This window comes from Culex pipiens, chromosome 3 (genome assembly GCF_016801865.2).
Source record: "Culex pipiens pallens isolate TS chromosome 3, TS_CPP_V2, whole genome shotgun sequence".
In the NCBI taxonomy this organism is placed as follows: domain Eukaryota; kingdom Metazoa; phylum Arthropoda; class Insecta; order Diptera; family Culicidae; genus Culex; species Culex pipiens.
Window position 1 is genome coordinate 91,326,689 of NC_068939.1, and position 22,871 is coordinate 91,349,559.

The 22,871-nt window shown below is 40.0% G+C and overlaps 4 protein-coding genes and 1 long non-coding RNA gene across 5 annotated transcripts; 4 read left to right on the forward strand and 1 right to left on the reverse strand.

The window, feature by feature from the left end:
* Nucleotides 1-639: 639 nt before the first annotated feature.
* Nucleotides 640-2,343, forward strand: LOC120427779 (C-type lectin 37Db-like). Its single transcript, XM_039592700.2, has 3 exons — nt 640-799; nt 1,077-1,156; nt 1,215-2,343. Exons 1-3 carry the CDS (start codon nt 712-714, stop codon nt 1,566-1,568), a joined length of 522 nt encoding a protein of 173 aa, XP_039448634.1. The 5' UTR covers nt 640-711; the 3' UTR covers nt 1,569-2,343.
* An 8-nt stretch (nt 2,344-2,351) lies between these two features.
* On the forward strand, nt 2,352-2,871 carry LOC120427772 (CD209 antigen-like protein 2). Its single transcript, XM_039592692.2, has one exon. The coding sequence runs from the start codon at nt 2,353-2,355 to the stop codon at nt 2,797-2,799; it is 447 nt and encodes a 148-aa protein (XP_039448626.2). The 5' UTR covers nt 2,352; the 3' UTR covers nt 2,800-2,871.
* A 53-nt stretch (nt 2,872-2,924) lies between these two features.
* LOC120427778 (elastase-1-like) lies at nt 2,925-6,457 on the reverse strand. The gene is made up of 3 exons (XM_039592699.2): nt 6,265-6,457; nt 5,520-6,198; nt 2,925-3,413 (listed from the first exon to the last, which is right to left on the reverse strand). The coding sequence occupies exons 1-3, from the start codon at nt 6,427-6,429 to the stop codon at nt 2,974-2,976; spliced, it is 1,284 nt and encodes a 427-aa protein (XP_039448633.1). The 5' UTR covers nt 6,430-6,457; the 3' UTR covers nt 2,925-2,973.
* Nucleotides 6,458-9,740: 3,283 nt separating this feature from the next.
* LOC120427788 (perlucin-like) lies at nt 9,741-10,774 on the forward strand. The gene is made up of 3 exons (XM_039592712.2): nt 9,741-10,166; nt 10,237-10,422; nt 10,487-10,774. Exons 1-3 carry the CDS (start codon nt 9,983-9,985, stop codon nt 10,735-10,737), a joined length of 621 nt encoding a protein of 206 aa, XP_039448646.1. The 5' UTR covers nt 9,741-9,982; the 3' UTR covers nt 10,738-10,774.
* A 3,183-nt stretch (nt 10,775-13,957) lies between these two features.
* Nucleotides 13,958-14,865, forward strand: LOC120427771 (uncharacterized). Its single transcript, XR_005606960.2, has 4 exons — nt 13,958-14,107; nt 14,162-14,285; nt 14,346-14,522; nt 14,582-14,865. It is a non-coding gene; the product is annotated as an uncharacterized LOC120427771 (long non-coding RNA).
* Nucleotides 14,866-22,871: the final 8,006 nt, after the last annotated feature.

The following is a 22,871-nucleotide window of genomic DNA, read 5'->3' on the forward strand; positions in this document are numbered from 1 at the left end:
ACTACACAGAAAAAAATAATGTAAATTTGGAAGCTGTAATTTTGGAAGGTTGAATATTACCTCTTTTATGATGTAATTTTACCTCAATTTAGACTGAAAAAGTGACATTACACCAGAAAAGTGGTAAAATTACTCATTTCCAGAGGTAAAATTACACCTTTTTTCTGACATAAAAGATGTACCCCTTCCCAGATGTAATATTACCATGATTTTTTTTTCTGTGTACTAGAAAGATATAAAAAGTGAGTTCTACGGTGATGAGCCCGTTTACGTTCTGCTTCTCCGCTACCAACAAGTTCTGGTGATCATTTCAATTTGTGAAATTCTGTGATTCCCCTGCAATGCGTAGACTTGTAGTGATTGATATATTTCATTGGGATCACTGTATAAAGGAACTGATAAGGTAAAGTGAAGTAGACATGGAAGTTTATATTCAAACATGATTGATTTAAAATAAATTTTTTCTGGTAACAATTTCGATATCACAAGAATAAAAAAAAATAAAAAAACACTTTTTTGGAGCTAGATTTGAATATTTATATTCGTCATTTTCGAAAATACCACAAGCATTGCACGTCATCAAGTCAAGCTCACTTCAGCTCAAATTGGGGGATTCCCAATGAAAATAATACTATCATCGTCTGTGAAGCATGGCTGTTTACTTCAGTCTTGAATTGTGTTCGGGGAGGTTCAACCAAAATTTAAGAAGCCATGCATTTGTTTCAAATTGAAACTCTGCTTTTGATAAGTTTAGTAAGTTTTGCTGCGTCAGAAATACTCGCTGGTCAAACTGTTAAGGGTAAGTTCATCAACTACACAGAAAAAAAAATCATGGTAATATTACATCTGGGAAGGGGTACATCTTTTATGTCAGAAAAAAAGGTGTAATTTTACCTCTGGAAATGTGTAATTTTACCACTTTTCTGGTGTAATGTCACTTTTTAAGTCTAAATTGAGGTAAAATTACATCATAAAAGCGGTAACATTCAACCTTCCAAAATTACAGCTTCCAAATTTACATTATTTTTTTCTGTGTAGTCAACTATGTTCGTGTGGTTAAAATGAACTATTTACAGACATTCTAACAAAGCACAAATGTCTATGCCCTTGTGGAAAAGACTGGGATGCCACGAAAGGATTTGTCGTTCCGTTTGAGGTAAGCATCAGCACCTTCATGGTGATCAAAATGTCTAAAACTTTTGGCTTACTTCCAGGAAGGCAACTGGTTCGAAGCGGCGTCCTACTGCGCTAGCCAGGGAATGTCGATGCTGCAACTGCGAGACAAGTTCGACAGCCAGGATCTGAAGCAATGGCTCGACGACCACGGGTATGGAGCGGGGCAAAACTTTTGGATCGGCGCCAACGACTTGGCCAAACCGGGGCTGTTTCGGTGGGGGCTGACGGCTAACGAGGTGACTTTTAGCAAGTGGGCCCGCGGAGAACCGAACTTTATTACCGTCCGAGGAGAAACCGAACACTGCGTCGAGCTGAATCCCAACACGATGGAGTGGAACGATTCGGGATGTACGAAGCGGATGCACTTTATTTGTGAAACATTCTCGAATTAGATCTGCTTTAATAAAAAGTGTTTATTGCCTAAGAACTAATCTTCACATATGTAGTGTTGAGGTACGTGGCAGGAGATATCGTTCCAGGTCCACTTGGCAAAGCGTCCAATTTCCAGGCAACGTTCTTCAACTATGTCCGGTTGGCCATCGTTCCAGTTGGTGTAACCGGTAAGTTTGGTAAAGTTGTGTAAAACCCAAAACCAGCTCCTGTTGTCATCTCCCAGCTTCATGCCACCAATGTAGTAGATAGACTTCCGATGCACCTTGTCCAAGGTTTCCTCCAGCAAGGCTGCGTCCTCAGCCGATGTAACCGTTGCCAGCCGTTGACCATTCCGGAGACAGGCGTTCCAAGCCCCAAGAAAGTCAACTCTTTGGTCGTGATAAACGTGGTAGCGTTTCACTGGACTTGGATTGAAACCTCCATTTCCGCAGATACTGTCACCAGGAAACACGATTCGTTTTGCCTCAAGATCATTGGAGTCGAGTTCGGATGCACAGAAAATCACCGACAGAAAGAAACTTAGCAATACTAGAATTTTCGAAGCCATGCTGCACACTACTGGTTTAGTTGATACTCGCTGGTGGAATAATCTCATCAGATTAGACTTCTTTTCTAATGCCTTTTTTCCCTTGAATCTGGGTATAGAATACAGGAAGCTCAAAAGTTTCGTTGATGTCACCTTTAACCTTAAACTATATAAACTCACGATAGTGTTCAATTGAAGTAAAACAACCTTCTAGTGATAGGAATGCAGTAAAGCTCAGTGTTCTAAGTGCATTCACAATGGCCACATCTAGAGTCATGAAAATTGTTCTAATACTTTTATACAGTTCAATATCCATCACCTCAGGGCAGTCCAAAAAGCAGTACCACGTGTATTACGACAGGCTCGTGAATTTCTACGGAGCAGTAAGTGCCTGTCACAGCTATGGCCAGCGGCTGGCCACCGTAACCTCGGCGGAGGACACCAGCCGACTGCAGCAGGCCATCGCCAAGACGAGCCGTTCGGGGCTCTTTTTCACCGCTGGCTACGACTCTGGTCACAACGGAGAGTGGGTTTGGTTCCCGAATGGAACGAAAATTTCCACCACCGGGTACAGCAATTGGCACTCGAGCCAACCGGACAACCACGAGGAGCGCTGTCTGGAGGTTGGCCGCTTCCCCGGCACCATGTGGAACGACATCTCCTGCTCGGCGGCGCTGTTTTATATTTGCGAGGAGCAAGATTGAGACGTTTGTGTGATTTCTTTTTTCACATTAAAAAATAAATCATGCTTTACATTATTTCGAAGATCCCGATTTAATCCCGGTTTGCAAATGGAACAATTTCAGAAGAAGATTCCTCAGTTGATGTGTACCATTAAAAGCCTTTTTTTATTTTATTACTAATAATTAAAAATAAATTCACCACCGACTAACATATTCACAAATGTATCGCTGCCTCCAATCGCACGGCACATCGTTCCAAACCACTCCTCCCCAGCGGCCAATCTCCAAGCAGTTTTCGTTCCCACCGGCATTATCCGGCTGCCCGGGGGAGTAGTTGAGGTATCCACTCAGATACCCCACCGGTGTATTGGTGGAAATCCACAGGAAATTGCCCTCACTGCCCAAATCCGTCCCTCCGATGTACCACGGTCCCTTGGGATTGCTGGACTTGGCGATCGCTTTCTCCAGCAGCTCGTTGTCTTCCTCCGACGTAACCGTTGCCAACCGGTGGCCGTAGCTCTGGCAGAGTCGCCATGCTTCCAGAAATGTGACCTCCTTGTTGTTGTGCACAAAGTATTGCTTTTTGAGCTTTGCTGGTTGACCAAGATCGGAGCAGGGTGTGCCGAATGATGGATCTAAAAAAAATCAACAACGCTGTATTAATTTAGCTCATAAATAAATCAAAAGAAAATAAATTAACCTTCATCAATTATTGGCGTACAGAATGTAACTTTTACAAGACAACTGACAAATACAAACAAATAACCATACAATGAAAGTCGCAGTATCATTTTTAAAGCACTTGCTGCTTGAACGGACTCAAAGTAACTGATTATAGGAAAAAGCAAAGAAGTCATCAAGTCTTTATACAGCCTGTTCGGCCGCAAAAATGTGAATCCCCTGTGAAGTCTGTCTGAGGGTTGGTTGTTCGTGCTATCTTGTCGCATGCCGATCGCTTTATGACGTTTTGAACAAAAAATAAAAACGCGTTATAATATTTGTCCATAAATTGACAAATGTAAGAGAGTAGGATTTGAATAGTGAAATTATAAACAACAGGAGGACATGCAGTGTGATAAACCTCATCTGACCAAAATTACCAAACAGTTCGAGTTGAGGACGCCATTTTGTGAAGCTCTCAATGTGTCACCCTTTAACCATCACAGATCTCCAAAATACTCCGTGTCACTCTTCATATGAATTAAGTTTCAATCTTGTCGTGCTATCTTGACGCGACAACTGGCCAAAGGAATTTTAGTCAGAGCATGTTTGACACACGCACATGCCCGACTACTGTAAACATTGTTTATTATTACCAAACTTTCATTTTATTATTTTATTGCCAAACTTCGGGATAATGCACAGAATGGTCAGCCAAACAAAACGTGTTTGTTATTGTTTACATTGCGTGCTCTAGTTTTGTTTATTCAATGACAAACATTAAATTAGGATGCCGAAGTTAAGAGTTATAATTCAAAATTTTAACAAAAGACGTGCATGCAAGAACGATCAAGCGGCCCTGACTATAATTGCCTTTGAATAGTTGTCGCATTTGCAGGGAGTGTCAAGAAAGCATGATCAACTACATTTGAGTTAAAACATTGCAAGGAGTTTTTATGGTTTTTTGTTGAATATTTCGAGATGGAATCAAATTTTGGGAATCTGTAGGGGAGAGTGGGGAGACTTGATCCCCTTTTTTTGTATCGCACATAACTCTGTTAATTTCTCACAAAACTATAAACTTTTTGCATGAATTGAAAGCTTAAACATTCATCTATGTTTGGCTAATAAGGGTATTTCATCAGATGAACTATTCGAATCATGCCAAGCGTTTTAAAAAAAATATTTTAAACCGGCATTTTAAAAATGTTAGGAATAACTTGATCCCCCTTTCAACATTTTGAAGAAATGTTTCTTATTCATCCAAACTTTTAATTTTCTATAAGTTACAGCAATTTCACATAAAACCTGTACGTTTGTGTTCAAAATATAAAAGTTTAGTATGTAAAATATTTAAAAACTTAAAATATTAAATTAAGCATGTTTACAGAAGCTGGAAATTTTTGTTTACAAAACTTTTGAAAAAAAGTTCAAACTGCAGTAAGTTATGTACAACTATACTAAAGGAAACTATGTACGAAAACCCAGCCCAATTAATTAATCTTGAGGCTGATTCCAGTGACTGTAAAAATGCAGGGATCAAGTCTCCCTAAATGCACTTTTTTAAACAATTGATTGTAAAAATAGTATGACGATAAATTTAACATCAAATGCGTGAGGGTTTTGGAGTTGATAAGTTTATCAAACAATTCATGTATAAAAAATATTTTTTTGAATAATTTTTGAGTGTTTTCTATAGATATCAAAACAAAGAAAAAAAGATCTCTTGGACGTTTTTTGCAGCTCGTTTTAGAAAAATGTGTGTAACTCAATCTAAACATTTTATAATTTTTTGCTTTGTTTTCTACAATGAGTTTTAGTTAATTTCGCACAACTTTCTAGAACAAAGCTAATAGTTTTACCCACATGCTGACGAGATACAGGCTTGGGATCAAGTGTCCCCGGGGATCAAGTCTCCCCACTCTCCCCTAATTGTTAAAAAGTGCTTCGTTGAAAGCTTCTCGAAATAGCTTCACGTGCGACAAGACAGTACGATCACGACGATTTTCTCAATTTTGTACAAAATTCACTTGCGACAAGATAGGAATAATTGTTTATCTGGGTGCTTCCATATGACTTACCAGAATTATTCCTTATCCATCGCTTATACTTGGCCACATCCACAAACGCCGTATAGTCCGTTGAGCTGCACCGATTCTCATCCTGTTCCTGGGCCGCGGTGAACGACACAATCCCCAGCAAAAACCAGCTTCCCCGCACGTTCCGAAACAAGCCCCCTCCGCTGTCCCCGTTGCATGCGTTCGTCCCATTCCGGTACCCCGCACAAAACATCTCCTCCGTAAGGCTACCACCAAACGCGCCCAAATTGCTACTCCGACAGAGATCTTGGGACACGATCGGAGCTCCGGCGGCCTTCAGTGAATTGGACACCGCGGACTGCTCCGTGTAACCCCATCCGACGATAGTTCCGACAACGCGATCGTTGGCCAACGAGAACGTCGGCAGGCAAGCCGGTTGAACAAACTTTCCGTACCGGACGGGGTCCTTCGTAATCAGCAAGGCCACATCGTGCCCGTGGTTGTCCCCGGTGAATCCCTCATGCACGATGATCGAACTCAGCCCGTACTCTTGTTCCGAATCGCTCCGGACATTTAGCAGGTGTTTGCCCAGCTGAACGACCAACTCGTCAATGGATCTGGCCACCCTCCGGCCCGGAACGGCCACACAGTGCGCAGAGGTGATGACGACACTTTGGCCAACCAGGGTGCCACCGCAGATGTAGTGCTTCAGGGGAAGCACCTGAAATGAATAAACAAAAAAAAAATAAGCACAAAACAATACAAATCAATGTTTTGTACCACCAACCTGATAGATGGCCGCATGCCACGGGTAATCCCCCGGCTGAACGTTGTGGCCGGCGGTGATAAGAGAGCGCGTTTTGTCCTGCCGAACGCCACACCGCTGATCGCCGCAGGCTGTGAAGATGCTGCAGCACAGAACCAAAGTCAAGAGTGCGGTTCGACGCAGCATCTTCGACTCACTACGGCAGGGACTGAGAGGGAAGAGCAATCTTATTGAGTAGAGTCTGTTGAGTCTCAATATTTTACGAGCGGGGATTTTTTTCCTGCAGTCTTGGCTATAGTAAGCGAGACACACATGATTTTCAATTGGTACTTCGAAGCCATTTTTCAAAAAATTGTTGATTTTATTTTCAATCGTGTAAATTTTTTGCATACTGACTAACGTCATGATTCGAAATCCGGACACTTAGTAGCATATCATTTTCGTTATAGCTGACAAAAAATCATGTAATAAGTTGGAAATGAAGAAATATCATCGGGATGTAGTATTAACAGTCAGTTTCAAGAGAATGCAAAATATGTCTTTTCTAAAAAATTTTCATCAGAATTTGAAAATTAAAATGACTTGTTGTGCTTCGAAACCCGTACACTGATAAAAGCTGATTCGAAATCCGGACACTTTTGCTTCGAATTCCGGACACTCGTTTTTGCTAATGAATCGCACAAATTTGGATTGAAATGTTAGTGAATGGCATTCTTTAGGTCTTAAATAAGCTGTTAACATCAAAACAATCGATATTTTATATAAAAATTTTCTAGAATTTAAGGAAATCAAAACCGTAAATTTCTGCTTTCCCTTCCCGGTGCTTCGGCAGCTTTGAAATATTTCACGTGAAATGTTTCGCATTTTTGGTAATCTTATAATTTTATTTAATTTAATTGTTTTGACATTAACTACAGCGTTCAAACAAACTTTAAATGAAAGTTGATGTTAGAATTCAACAAATAACACAGTTTTGACATTCATAATGCGAACTTATATCGAAATAATTGATAAAACAAGATGAGGTGTCCGGGTTTCGAAGCGTCCGGGAATTCGAATCATGACGTTATCAATAAATATAAAAAATAAGGCAAATGAAAATTTTATTCCATGTATTTACCTTCCCTCACCCTTGTCTTCCAATCGGAGGGAAAAAATATGTATGTTTGGTTAAATTTGAATTTTATCTGATAAAACCTTGTGAAATCGATTGTAAACTATTTGAAACATACTGTTTAACGTGTTTAACTGGAAAGTAGCGTTTATTGAGTAGCTCAGTATACGTTAATATCGTTATCAGAGGTGAATCGGGGCATATGAGGCGAATTGAGACAGGTCTTTTAGCCAGTTTTTTGTACTATATATTCATATTTTTTTTTATTGATTTTGGTAAGAACACATACAGATCAACAAAATTAGTTAATCGAATTCCTAATTTAAAGCTTATATAGCTGAACTGATGTTCCAGAGAACTTGCTCAACTATCGAGAGCGTCCAATTTCCCGTCCCGGAATTTCCCGTAAAATAATTATCGATTATCTGAAGGCCTAGAAAAAATTTCACTTCGAATCGAATCGAATCTTCGGAGAATCGAATCACGAAATATATTGAAAAATTCACTTTGTTATTTTTAAGGCATTTAAATTTCACTAAAATAGGGTCAAAGGCAAGGTCACAGGACTCGAATTTCATGTTAAATGTAAGAAAATTTAAAAAATACGAAAAATCCTTGTTTTGGTTGTGATCTGAATGTCCGAAGGACTGTATTAATTTGTAGTAAGCTTATTACAGAATACTTGAAAACATAAAAAAAATCATTGAAAAACTACTTCGTAATACATAAAATACGCGAAGAATGCATACATATTTCAAAAAATAACTTAAAAACTCACTTAATCCACCTATGTGGTTGATGCCTTCCTCACTTTTTACCAACAATGGTATGAGTGGTTTGGACACATACTTCAGCTATTTTTTAGATCCAGAAAAATATGTACACATATATAACTTAAGTGGTAATAACTCGATACAGGGTTGCCAGTTCTTCAATGTTTTCGACTCGTTGGAAAGTTCTTTTGATTTCTAAACCAACGATGGGTTGGATGATGGATCCGGAAATCGTTTACATACATTTAAGTGAGATCCGGCTTCCAAAAATTACATAAATATCACTTAAGTGGTCATAACTCAAGACATGGTTGCCAGATATTCAATATTGTGGACTCGTTTGAAAGGTCTTTCAATTACCTAACCAACAATGTGTCGGATGATGGATCCGGACATCGTTTACATACATTTAAGTGAGATCCGGCATCAAAAAAGTACAAATATATCACTTAAGTGGTCATAACTCAAGACAGGGTTGCCAGATCTTGAAAAGCCTTTCAATTACTTAACTAACGATGGGTCGGATGATGGATCCGGACATCGTTTACATACATTTAAGTGAGATCCGGCATCAAAAAATTACAAATATATCACTTAAGTGGTCATAACTCAAGACAGGGTTGCCAAATCTGCAATGTTTTGGACCCATTGGAAAAGCCTTTCAATTACCTAACCAACGATGTGTCGGATGATGGATCCGGACATCGTTTACATACATTTAAGTGAGATCCGGCATCAAAAAAGTACAAATATATAACTTAAGTGGTCATAACTCGATACAGGGTTTCCAGATCTTCAATGTTGTGGACTCGTTGGAAAGGTCTTTCAATTACCTAACCAACAATGTGTCGGATGATGGATCCGGACATTGTTTACATGTATATAAATGAGATCCGGATATATGTGAAAACACATTTTTATACATAACTTTTGAACTAGTTTTCGAAACTTCAAACAATTCAATAGCATTAAAGTTGCTGTCCTATACAATTTTGATGCAGATGCAGAAACCAGGATCGGAACAATTTTCAACAAATTTTAATTCTCTATTGAAATATTCTGTGAAGGTAAAATGTTTTAAGATTGAAAATTTGCATTTTTTAAACAATTTTTTGTTCATTGCTTTGAGGAATGTAGGTTGTCAAATTTATCCAGGTTTTTGTTTTTCTGACAGTTTTTTTTTGTTCAGACCTGGAAAAAAATTCCAAACAGTTCCAACATCTTATTCTAATTTTTTTAACTGTTTAAATATGGTGACGGATTAAAAAAAATGTAAGTACAAACAAAAATCCAGCGTTTTAGCAACCACAAAACTCAATCTGAGTCCTCGGCTTAACAGAATCAGAAATATTAAGGTGATTGACCCGAATTGCGAATATTACGGAACAAGCACGCAAAAAACCGGCAGCAAAACGCATCCTGAGGTCATTGCCGAAAGTGGGAACCGGTTCCGCGGTGAAAAGCATAACTGGACCTTATTTCAACGCGACGGTTTCCTTCAGTCTGCGTGGAACGGGTATTGTAAGTGAATGAAATGTACGAATGCGCCTGGGCAGAACAACATTTTGGGGTCAATTAAAGAGGCAGTAATTACGTCGTAAAAAGTGATGAGTATGGCATATCTTTTGGTAGGTTCATTTGAAAAGGGCCAAAGATGTTTTAAGAACTGTTGAATTGACGATTATTTTAATATGAAGTTATAAAGCTAGTTCATATCAATTAATGCATACTTTAAAATATACTCAAAAAATGATTTGGCCCATTACAAAAATGCAGACATTCTTCAGTAGCATAAAAGGAATGAATGACCCTCCTGGAACATCAGTTTCAAGATAGCCAATGATCTGTTGACATGATTTTCAAAGTTTGTATAATTTTTGTTGTATTTCCACTGGTATTCTGTACAACGAACGTTCCCGATGCAACTCAGTTGGATAAACTAGTAGAATCATCGACAGCTTTCTATGAAGTGGGTTCATCTACCGAGTTTTACAACGAAACAGAAGTGGAACTACGTGAAGCTGAAGCTAGAAGAGGTAATTCCAAAAATAATTTTCTGGTGCAATCTGCTAACAAAAGTCTTGACATTTTTTTAAATAATATCAGTTGGAATCGATGTGGAAGCCCTGTCGGCATTAGCTTATGGCAGCCCAACTCCGGTCAACAAAACATTCCATCTTCGCTATCGAAGGGCGACTTTCTGGCAGGCTGCTCAGTACTGTATAGACGAGGACAAACGGCTGGCTTCTATAGACAGTGAAAAGCAGTCGGATCAACTATTGCTACAATTAAGTATGGATCCTCAAGAAAGACCTAAGTTTGCACTAATTAACTTAATTTTCTTTTATTACCACAGAATATTCCAGTGATGGATTCTACATGGCTGGCACTGACTTGGGTCGTGAAGGTAGCTGGATTTGGATTAACTCTAATAGGCGAATCTTGCAACCGAACTGGGCCGTAGGTCAACCGGATAACGTTGGAAACGTCGAAAATTGTTTGCAAATCAACGGGGCGGGATCCGCTACCTGGAATGACGTGGACTGTAATATGATAAATTTCTACATTTGTGAAGATAATCCGAAACTGCCCCCACTCTATCAATGAGGGATGAAAAACTTAAATAAATTCTTAGTGCACCTTACCCGGAGAACATAGTTTTTTTTATGATGACTGATCTAATCGTTATAATTGAATACCTCTTCCAACCGTACCCTCATAATATCTACGTGGTTTATGAAATTCCTCTGGGGCTCTGAATCTACAAATTTATGTGTCAAAGTACGGAGGAAGCAGAATACTATAAATCGAGAACACCCATGGAAGATTTATACGTAGAAAGTTGTGTGTCGCCTTCCTGATTAAGAATATGTTCGATTCAAAATAATCTATCGGTGAAAATTGCGTTTTTCAGAAAAAAATGTTTTTTTTTTCATACCAGTGGAGACTCCTGGTACAAAGTAAAAATCCAAATATTTGATCAAAAATACTTTTTTCGAAAGTTTATGCAAAACAAAAGTAAAAGAAATGTAAATCATTTTGAAAAACGTCACTTAATAGGGCTGATTAACTAATTATACTCAACTCCGGGTGGTTGGTCACTTTTTCGTTTGACACTTTTTTAGTTTGTACCTCGTTGGTTGGTCAAAGTCAAACTAAAAAGTGACGAACTGTCACTTTTTACACGGCGCTCACGCACACTATCAAAACAAACGTTAGGTAGTGTGTGTGAAGTCGGTGTAAAAGGGGTGTCAAACTGAAATGTGACCCCGTTCGTTTGACAACAGTTGGTGTCAACCTATCGGGGTTTGAGTGTATTAGAATTTACTTGAGCCACCATGCGCCTCCTCTCATGGTACTTTATATGGGAAAACATTTTTTTTCTGAAAAACGCAATTTTCACCGATAGAATATTTTGAATCGAACATATTTTTGATCGGGGAGGCGAAACACAACTTTCAACGTATAAATCTCCCATGGGTGTTCTCGATTTATAATATTTTGCTTCCTTCATATTGTGATGTCCGTTTCCAAATTTGAATCTTTGTTGCCTATATAGGTATTAAGACATAAATAGTTATGCTATGCTTAACGGTGCACAAAAATCATAGCATATCGCACCAAGATTTTAGTTATACACATTTAAGTATGTTCAAAACTACGGGAACTATCGAAGTAAGTTTTGGCTCATTCTCTAAAGTACTGTCTACAACATTATTGACATAAAATTTTGACAATGTTGACAATCAAATTATTGCAGGATAGAGTAAGTTTGACTATTTTGAAATAAGAAGACAACAACTTTATTAGTTGCTGTATGATTTTTGATCTATAGTTTAACTTCAGCTGATCTGTCAATAACAGAGTATAAGCAACTCATTTGGCTGTCAACCATGCTCATTAGCCTGTCCCATTTTGAGGTCATGTCGAGGAATTTCAGGTGCTCACTTCTTAAATGATAGATTATGATGTTAGGAACAATGTTTTCTTAGACAAGAAAAAATAATAAAATACTTTCTCGCACCCCCTACTCGATTTACTGAAAAATGTCACTTTTTTGAACAAATTTTCTAAAATCGCTTGGAATCAATACAAAAACTGATTCGATCTGGTGAGTATTATCTTCAAACGATAGGTTTTTGTCCATAGATTAAGATGCACTATCAATATTGGACCAAAATCTAAGTTTTTGGACTCTCCCAGGCGGATTTATGTCGAAAAAATCGCATTTTTTTGAAACTTTTTTCAGAAATGCTCATTTAATTTAGGGTAGCCTATTTTTCCCAGTAAAACCAATACATGCAGCTTGTAGGAAATTTCATGGCGAACATTTTTCCCTCTGAGAAAATGCAATTTCGACACTCCAGAGCCGAGATATTTGAGTTTTAGTGAGGAAAAATGTGCCAATTTTCAAAATTTCTCAGAATTCAGAAGCAAGGCCTACTAATTACCCGATGTTGCAAGCATGTGTCGCAAAGGTCAGGGTATGCTTTCTTATAGTAATTTTGGCCGCTGAATCCGAATCTGAAATCAAAATTCGTGTAAACAGTGATGTTATGTAACTACACCCTTTTGGAATGTTATTTGCGTGATAAAATCGCTGCCATTCAAATTGCTTGCAAGTTCGATCATACTTTTTTCGGTTTTCGTAAATACCACTTTGATTCAGCGATTTTCCACTCTCCATATCAAAAAGATTTGTTTTGTATGGAAATTGGGGAGGAGGGGGTCAGCGATTAAAAAAAAAGTGTCCACGTGGTTTATGGATAGTCCCTAAGCCACCACCAAATAACAATATGCGATTTTTCGAATTGCTTAAGATAATCAAAAAGTAAAAAACATTTAACAGATCTGTAAGTAAAAAATCAATCAAAGTGGAACGAAAACCGAGAAAAGTATGACCGAACTTGCAAGCAATTTGAATGGCAGCGATTTAATTACGCAAATAACATTCCAAAAGGGTGTAGCTACAAAACATCACTGTTTACACGAAATTTGATTTCAGATTCGGATTCAGCGGCAAAAATTACTATAAGAAAGCATACCCTGACCTTTGCGACACATGCTTGCAACATCGGGTAATTAGTAGGCCTTGCTTCTGAATTCTGAGAAATTTTGAAAATTGGCACTTTTTTCCTCACTAAAACTCAAATATCTCGGCTCTGGAGTGTCGAAATTGCATTTTCTCAGAGGGAAAAATGTTCGCCATGAAATTTCCTATAAGCTGCATGTATTGGTTTTACTGGGAAAAATAGGCTACCCTAAATTAAATGAGCATTTCTGAAAAAAGTTTCAAAAAAATGCGATTTTTTCGACATAAATCCGCCTGGGAGAGTCCAAAAACTTAGATTTTGGTCCAATATTGATAGTGCATCTTAATCTATGGACAAAAACCTATCGTTTGAAGATAATACTCACCAGATCGAATCAGTTTTTGTAATGATTCCAAGCGATTTTAGAAAATTTGTTCAAAAAAGTGACATTTTTCAGTAAATCGACTAGGGGGTGCGAGAAAGTATTTTATTATTTTTTCTTGTCTAAGAAAACATTGTTCCTAACATCATAATCTATCATTTAAGAAGTGAGCACCTGAAATTCCTCGACATGACCTCAAAATGGGACAGGCTAATGCTCATGCAATGTGAACTTCACTTGTGATTTTCTTAATGTTTAAAAGCAAATAAGTAAGCTCAATGTGGCCTGACCAACTGGTCGTCTCTCAGTACCGTAGAATGGGTGGGAGGACCAGTTTGCACGATTCGTCACGATTGAACTTGTCAGCATCAATTTCTTTTGGCGTTTATCGGCATGCCCAAATTTCATGCTTGCATTTCGGTATAAAAGGAGGGGGAAGCTTTTGGGCTAATTTAGTTGCTGCAGTTAACCACGGAAAATGTTGCTGAAACTTGTTTCTTCTGCTCTTTTTGTCTTGAGTTTGGTGAACTTGAGTTTGGCTGATGCAAAAATTGATCATGAGGTAGTTAATTAATCAAAAGCTTACATATTTATATTAAAACTGTTTTAATTTAAGGTAAACGTTGCTGACAATCAAAATGTAACAGATTCTGCATTTGGAATAGCTAGAACGGAAGTGATAATTTTTCAAAATGGAACTTATTTAAAAACTGATGTTAAAGGTGGAGAGTCAGGGAAAGGTACTATTTTTTTTATATTTGAAGGTAAACGTGCGTTTTAGTAACCAGAATAATTTACAGCGGTTTTAGCTGGTATCGACAAGGAAGCATTGCAGACAATTGCTGGCTTAAAAATCTACGTCATTAACTATGGAGCCGTCACGTTCTGGCAAGCTGTTCTGAGATGTATCAACCAAGGGTTAAAGCTTGCATCGGTTGATAATTTCATAAATACGAATACACTCTCGATACTTCTTCGTAAGTAGAATCAAATTTCTTCTTATCTCCTAATTACACTTGAACAATTTTAAATCAAGCTGGATCGAGAGCCATATTTTGGTTGGCTGGCACGGATGAGGGTAACGAAGGCCAATGGATTTGGCTCAACCTACAGAAGAAAATCTTGTTCTACACCAACTGGGCCGCTGGCCAGCCGGACAATGGCGCTGGAGCTGGACCTGAAAACTGCCTGGAAATCAACAGATTTGGTGGATTCACCTGGAACGATGCGCCCTGCTCTGGTGCAATCTTGAATAATTACATTTGTGAATTATAGATGTAGGTAGTCTGTTTTATTTTCACCAATAAATGGACAATAAAAGTTTGCATTTTTGGAATTTAATATCACAACTCCGTTGCAAATATTTTATCACTGGAATCGACGCACATTTCGTTACATTTTTATTTGTTCAACCGGTTTCTTCACAATCAAAAATTCTGGTTTGGGCAATATATAAGCTTCAAATCAAAACTGAAAATTTACTTCTGCACGAAGATCAGACTAATTCAGTGAATACCATGTTTCGTTCAACCCTAATCCTGAACTCGATCTTGGTCATATGTTTGGCCAAATCAATGGAGAATTTAGAAGAAGAAAATCAAGGTAAGCATTAAGGTTCTAATCAATGTCCATCCATGTATCCAAAACTTTAACTTCATTTCCAGAGAGAAATTTTCAGATTTTGTTCCAGAGACAATTATTTTAACTTCATTTCCATAGAGAAATTTGTGAAATTAAATATATCTTTATTTAACATTCTTATAATAATTACATTTGATTTACATTCTGAGTGGTATGGCTAAATGTCCTTCATCTTTGTTGTACTTTTCGTTTTATTATTAATATTTATTTACTTCAAATTGTTTGATATTTTTGCATTGAATCGAATACATTTGAATGAAAAAGAAAAAAAAATCACTTTAACAACTAATCCTAACTTAAAACTAAAAAAGTAAATTCATTGAAATATTCAAAATCACTTGAACGAGTAAACTACCAACTGTATTTTAAGATAAATCCTCCAAGCGTTCTTACTTGTTCCGCACGAGTTTTGCAACCACGCAGTGTTGTTGTCATCTCGATGAAAATGTTCAAAAGTTCTTGTGGTGAAAACAGGTCACTACTGCCTTCACCCGTTGATGTTGGTTGGTTTTCCCTCGGTTGCTGACTGAAGCCTGGAGGTGTTGTATTCTCTGCAACTTTTTGCCGCTGATTCAACGGCAATGGCTGCAGATTTGGAACCACTCGAGCAGATCCCGCTCCTGCAGGAAAATCCACGTCCGTGAATGCTGGTGGTGTTTTACGACGATTTGGTTGGTGCCTCGTCGTCGCTTGCTGCCGAATTTTTACAAACTCAGCACGTTTTGGGCAGCTTCGATTTTTGGTAGAATGGTCGCCTCCGCAATTGAAGCATTTAGCTTCGACGTTCTCGTTGTTTGTGTTGCAAGCTTGAGTTTTGTGCTCACCTCCGCAGGTTGCACAACGACTCTTGATGAAACAGTTCCTTCCACCATGTCCAAACTGCAAGCAGTTCGAACATTGTGTCACGTCACGGTGCACTGGACGATAACGTTCCCAAGTCACGATGATGTTGAAATTTGCCCGAACTGCTTTCAGCTCAGACGGCGTTGTCAACCCTTTCTCGAGATGAACCAGGTACAGTTGATCACGATGCTTGAAGTCCTTGTTGTGTCTCGTCATCTTGAAGACTTCGATCACGTTCAACTTAACAGTTTTAAGCTCTTCTTTCAGCACACTCACTTCCATGTCATACAGGCCACGGAGGACTTGATTCATGGGTCGTTCAAGGGGTTTCCAGCATCGTGTCAGACCGGTCACTAATCCGGAATAACTTGGAATTTGAGCAAGTAATTCTGTAATTCCGGATTTACTGAGTAATTCCAGAGTAATCCTGGTAATTCCTAATAATCCCAGTATTCTTGTTTGTGAAAACATACTTCAGAAAATAATAAAAAATAACTGTTAAAAAGATAATTTCGATAAACCTTTTATGATTTTATTTATTGCCTATTAATTTTCATGTAAGAAACCAAAGTTACAGCTAATACGGGATCATTCGGATTTTGAGTGAGGAATTCAGTAATTCCAGAATTACTCCCCATTCTGCAGTAATTCCTGTAATTCTGGAATTACCTAGTAATTCCGTAGTAATTCGAGTAATTCCATAGTTACTCAGTAATTCGTGTATTTCCCATTAATTCAAGTAACTACTACCGTCAGTGGGGGTGACATTGGGTCTGGAGGGTGAGATTGGGTCAAAGTGATTTTTTACGGATTTTACCATTTCTCAGGTTATTCTCAATGAAACTGAATTCTGTTAAAAGGGTTGTGTAGGAGTTCCTAGAACAAATCCTGTCATCAGGGATGGAATAATCGCAAAAAAATCAATTTCGCTTGCGAACTTTCTTCACCCGCGAAAGAGAGAGGAGGCAAATCACGCAAAAGAAAATCGCTCCCGAAATTCTCCAAGAAAATCAATCTGCTGATGATTTTTTGTGAATTTCCTTGTCAGCACCACTCAAAAATATGTATTTCACTTTGTTTACACACATTGCCCATCTACAAAATGTGACAGGTCATTTTTCGACGTGTGACGTTACACTTGCAAGTGTAGTAGTGAAAAGGATATTAAATCGAATAATCAAGATGATGATTTTTTTAGATTCTTTTTACCGATCTTTCGTGCGCGAGAGAGGAGAGCCATGCTCCTTTCGGATTTTTTCTCTTGATGAACGTCCAGAGATTTTCTTTTGATGATGATTATTCCATCGCTGCCTGTCATTTTGGCAGCTGTCTAAAGTTGAGGTACGTTTTTGGAATTGCTCGAAAACTACCCAAATGATTGAAAATCTCTACTTCAAACATTGTAGCATGTCAATACGATTCCCTCGAACAAGAAACACTGTTGGATGACTTGTTTTTACCATATCGTTGTATTTAAGCATCACTTTAGTTTCATTTAACCCAATGTCACCCCCTCTAAGAGGTGAGATTGGGTATATTTTCAAACTATTGGCATTTAAGGTAGTGTTCATCAAAATCCACCATATTTTGGGAAAATGTTAGTAAACTATCTATGCATTATGCTTTTCCTTGATGCCTTTTATGGTTGTAAGAAGTACAGATCGGATTCGGAATGTTCGCAAATTTGGATGCTCTCTAATTCAAATGTATTCGGATGAAAAACACTCAAACGTCAAAATCAGTTGTCAAACTGATGTTGATGTTTACCACATTATTCGATGATTTCCGAGTAGGGCGTCCAATTTTCCCGGGTTCAGAGTTTACCGGAATACAGAAAACATATATTTTTTATCCCGGGAATTTTTTGAAAACGTGTGTGTGTGTGGTCCAATCCAATACCCGCTAACCGGTAGCGAAATTATGGGAAAGTATAATTTGTATCAGACTGTGTACATGCCGAATGCTGATACAGCTTATCTCAGTCCCGGGTATTAGGTGGTGATAGCCCTCGCGCTGCTTCCAACGACCCATTTCAGAATGACAGAGCTCCTTGCGGTCCAATTCCGAGGTCGCTGGGCATTGTTCGGCCCCGCCTAAACATAGAAGCAAGCATCTGAAGGAAACTCGATCTATATTTAGACTTCCAATCCCCTCAGGCAAATCAGGGATCAGCGCGTATTTAATAATATGAGAAGAAGGGATAACATGTTTCAACACTACGGATCAATTCACTGCTAGAGTGTAAACCTTCTGATGGCCGACTGCTTAGCGTCCCAGACCACCATCAATCCAAAGGTGTGAGTTCGAATCCCACCTGACTCATTTTAGTTTTTATTCATATTCAAATTCCTGATTCCAAATTTCAAAGGTACCGACCGGGATTTGAATCCTGAACCTTCTGCTTGGGAGACAGAAGCCGTAACCATTAAGCCACGGAGCCGGTTCCCGGGAATTTTTTGAAAACGTACTATTAAAATCAATCTTAACAAGGATAGCACTTTTGCGAGGGCCATGCGTAGAGGTTCCGTTCCGAACGAGAGTGTGGAAAAATCGGACAAGTGGATATTGGATTTCGCCAAGAAGGTGTGCCCGGACTCGGTGCCGACACAACCATCATTCGACGTTGTTGATGGGAGCGATGCTAATCCTCCCTTCTCGATGGTAGAGCTCTCCATAGCACTATTGACGGGCAACAACACTGCTCCTGGTCCGGACAAGATCAAGTTCAGCTTGCTGAAGAATCTTCCGGACGTCGCCAAGCAGCGTCTGTTGAATCTGTTCAACACGTTCGTGGAGCAGAACATAATTCCACACGAATGGCGACAGGTCCGGGTGGTTGCCATTCAAAAGCCCGGTAAGCCGGCATCCGACCACAACTCGTATCGTCCAATCAGCTTGCTGTCGTGTCTACGCAAGTTGCTGGAGAAGATGATCCTCGACCGCCTCGAACCATGGATGGAACGAGAGCACTTGCTGTCAGACACGCAGTATGGCTTCCGGAGAGGAAAGGGAACAAGCGACTGTCTAGCGTTGCTGGCCACAGGGATCGACATAGCCCGTGGTAAGAAACAGCAAATGGCTTCTGTCTTTCTAGACATCAAGGGTGCATTCGATTCAGTCTCCATCGATGTGTTGGGAGTAAAGCTGCGGCGGAGCGGTCTCAATCCGACGATGTGCAACTTCCTCATCAACCTGTTGTCAGAAAAACACATGCACTTTGTGCAAGGTGATCTGGCAATCACCCGGATAAGTTACATGGGTTTGGCACAAGGCTCACGCCTTAGCCCATCCATGTATAACTTCTACGTCAGCGATATCGATGATTGCTTGACCGGAGACTGCACCCTTATACAGTACGCAGATGACGCAGTGGTTTCAATCGCTGCCAAGAAGGAAGTCGATCTGCTAGAACCCTTGCAAGATACCCTGAACAACTTGGCCCATTGGGCAGTTGGAAAGGGTATTGAATTCTCTCCGGAGAAGACGGAACTGGTCGTTTTTACGGGGAAACATGAACCGCCGCAGCTCAATCTTTCTCTCTCGGGAAAGACTATCGAGCAGTCGGACCACTTCATGTACATGGGTACCATCTTTGATCAGAAGGGAACATGGGGGAAGCACATTAACTACCTGAAGCAAAAGTGCCTGCAAAGGACTAATTTTCTGCGCAGCGTCTCTGGCAACCGGTGGGGTGCTCATCCTTCTGACCTGCTTCGACTGTACAAGACAACGATACTCTCGGTGCTGGAATATGGCAGTTTCTGCTTCCAGTCAGCTGCGAAATCACGCTTGTTGGTTCTCCAGCGGATACAGTACCGAAGTCTTCGCATTGTCTTGGGATGCATGCACTCAACTCACAACATGACCCTCGAGGTCTTGGCGGGAGTATTGCCTCTGCGAACTCGTTACTACGAACTGTCTTACCGGTTCCTGATCCGGTGTGATTACAGGAATAAACTGGTAATTGACAACTTTGAAACGTTGCTGAACCTTCACGTTGAGTCTCGGCGCATGCTTCTATATTATGACTTTATGTCATCGTGGGAGTGGAGCCCGAGCACAGCGGTACAGCGCACGCCTCCGTTAACCAGCAGCACCCTGATTGGCTTCGACACGTCCATGAAAGCCGATACTCGCGGTATCCCAAACCATCTTCTGCGGGGAGTTGTACCGTCGATCTTCGCATCTAAGTACAACCATGTTCCTCCAAACAACAGATTCTTCACCGATGGCTCCAAGCTTGACGGCTGTACGGGCTTCGGTGTTTATCATGAATCTTATCAGCTGTTCTTTAAGCTGAAGGACCCGAGTTCGGTTTACGTCGCAGAGTTAGCCGCGGTTTACTGCGCACTGCGAATCATCGAGACCATGCCACCTGACCACTACTTCATCTTCACCGATAGCTTTAGCTCTGTTGAGGCTATCCGGTCTCTGAAGCCGACCAGGGAGTCTACGTTTTTCCTCACGGAAATACGTAAGACTTTAAACAACCTGGCGGCTCAGTCCTTCAGCATCACGGTGGTATGGGTCCGCGCTCATTGCTCGATTCCGGGTAATGAGAAAGCGGACTTGCTCGCCAAGAAGGGTGCTGAGAGTGGAGACATTTTTGAAAGGCCAATTAGGCTACAAGAATGTTACGGTTTCCCGAGGCAGCGTGCGCTTCTGGATTGGCAAACACAATGGGACGGCGACACCAAAGGACGTTGGATGTATTCCATACGACCTAAGGTGCAAAGAAAAGCCTGGTTCAAGGGAATGGACTTGACGCGTGGATTCATCAGAACGATGTCCCGCCTTATGTCGAACCATTACTCGTCCAAGGCTCATCTGTACCGTATCAACATGAGTGATACGAACCTTTGCGACTGTGGGCAGGGTTATCAGGACATCGACCATCTCGTATGGGCGTGTCCAGATCACCAGGCTCACAGAATTAAGTTGAAAGATACCCTCAGGGCCCGAGGAAGACCACCAGAAATCCCGATGCGAGACGCGTTATCTCAACTTGACCTTGATGTTCTCTATCCGATCTATCAGTTCCTCTCAGATTCCAAAATATCCATTTAGTTTTCTTCCAGTTAGTTTTCCTTCAGTTAGTTTTCCTTCTGTTAGTATAACTCGCCTTCGCACAAAGCCGTCGTTTCTGGATTGCACCGGAAGCAAAGCAAGAACGCCCCAGCAGCTGGACACCGAGTTGCGGCTGAGGACAAAACGCAAAGGCCAGCAGAGCCAACCAAGACCCCTACACAATCCCCCTTCCCTTCCCACGCCTTGTCTTTAACATCAATCCCTTCCCTACTAACCCCGAGTAGGCCGCGGGTAATCGGCTCCCCTCCCACTAACATTTACACACAAGATCCTCTGTAATTATTAAGCCAAATGTAATTACAAAAGCCGACTCGGTCCTAACCAGGTCCCAGTACCGAAAAGGACCTAATAAAAATAATTTTATGAAAAAAAAAAAAAAAAGGATAGCACTTTTAGATAGTTTCAAAGATTTTTTTTGTTCTTTGTTGTGCTTTGAGTTTTAAATGCACTCAAACGCCAAAATCAGTTGTCAAAATGATTTTGATATTTACCCAATTGTTCGATGATTTCTAAGCATGGCGTCTAATTTTCCAGGTTTTGAGTTTCCCGGAAAACGGAAAAATATTTATTTACTCTCGGGAAGTTTTTAGTTTTTGAAAAGGTCATAAAATCTATGTTTTCTTTATATTTGTTATATTTTTCAAGCTTTAAATTTATAGAATTAGCTCAACACTATTAATATCAATCTACACAAGGATAGCAGTTATTAGATAGCTTAAACAAATTTTTGCTGTTCTCTGTTGTGCTTTGAATTTTATATGCACCACATTTCTAATTCAAATTAAAAAAGTATCTTATAAATATTTATTTTTTATTTATTTCTATATGACATGACTAAAACAGCTTAAAAGTTGGTTTAAGACGTCTAAAAAACAAAAATGAAAACAAATAAAATGGTACCAATTTATGTAAAATTTTAGAAAAGTTTAAACTTATTAATTGTAATACTAATGTAATTTCCAGGCGTAGTTGTAATTCTTTCTGTCGGGTAACAGAATTTTGAGTCCATCAGCACACAAGCGAATGGAAGCTCGTAAAGCACCAGATTTGATAAACCCGGTCAGCCACTTTCACACCGAATTCGATGACGATGTTTTCACAAAAATGGGTACCTAACACCTTTTCCCGTCGTTCAAATTCTCCCTTCTCGCTCACGTTCACAGGGAGGGTAGCGAACTGGTTTCCAGACGAATTTTGAGCGTCCTTGCTCAAACTGCCTGGCTTTGCAGGTAGCGCATCGGCATTCTTTAGCTTCTTCAAATCTACCGATCCTGCTGGTGAGGACCGCCTCTTTTTCTTGACGTTTAGCACTTATTTTGTGTTTGAGGGACGCACGTCTGACTCGCTGCTCTGCTAATCGCAAACTCATTTCCGAGGGAATATTGACAAGCCCAATTGAGACCATCAACATCAGAAGGCAATTTTATTGTTCACGCACATCGATAATAATTATTCATACTTTGAAGGAAAATTTCCTTCCTCGTAGCTTGGCGCAAGTGCCTGGACAACGAGGCGCAATTCGCCACCATCAAGTCGACCGCCGAGGATCACCCAGGGACTGTCGATAATCATCACGGTTCAGGCCTGGATCGGGGCCACGGATTTGGGGCAGGCGGGTTCGTTCGTGTGGTTAGAGAGCGCACTGCCGCTGGTGAGCAGCTGGAACAATTTCAACGTGCCGTGGTCATCCGGTCAGCCGGCGATCACCGGAGGGGCGTGTGTTTATGCCTCGTTGGAGCTAAACCGGCAGGCCA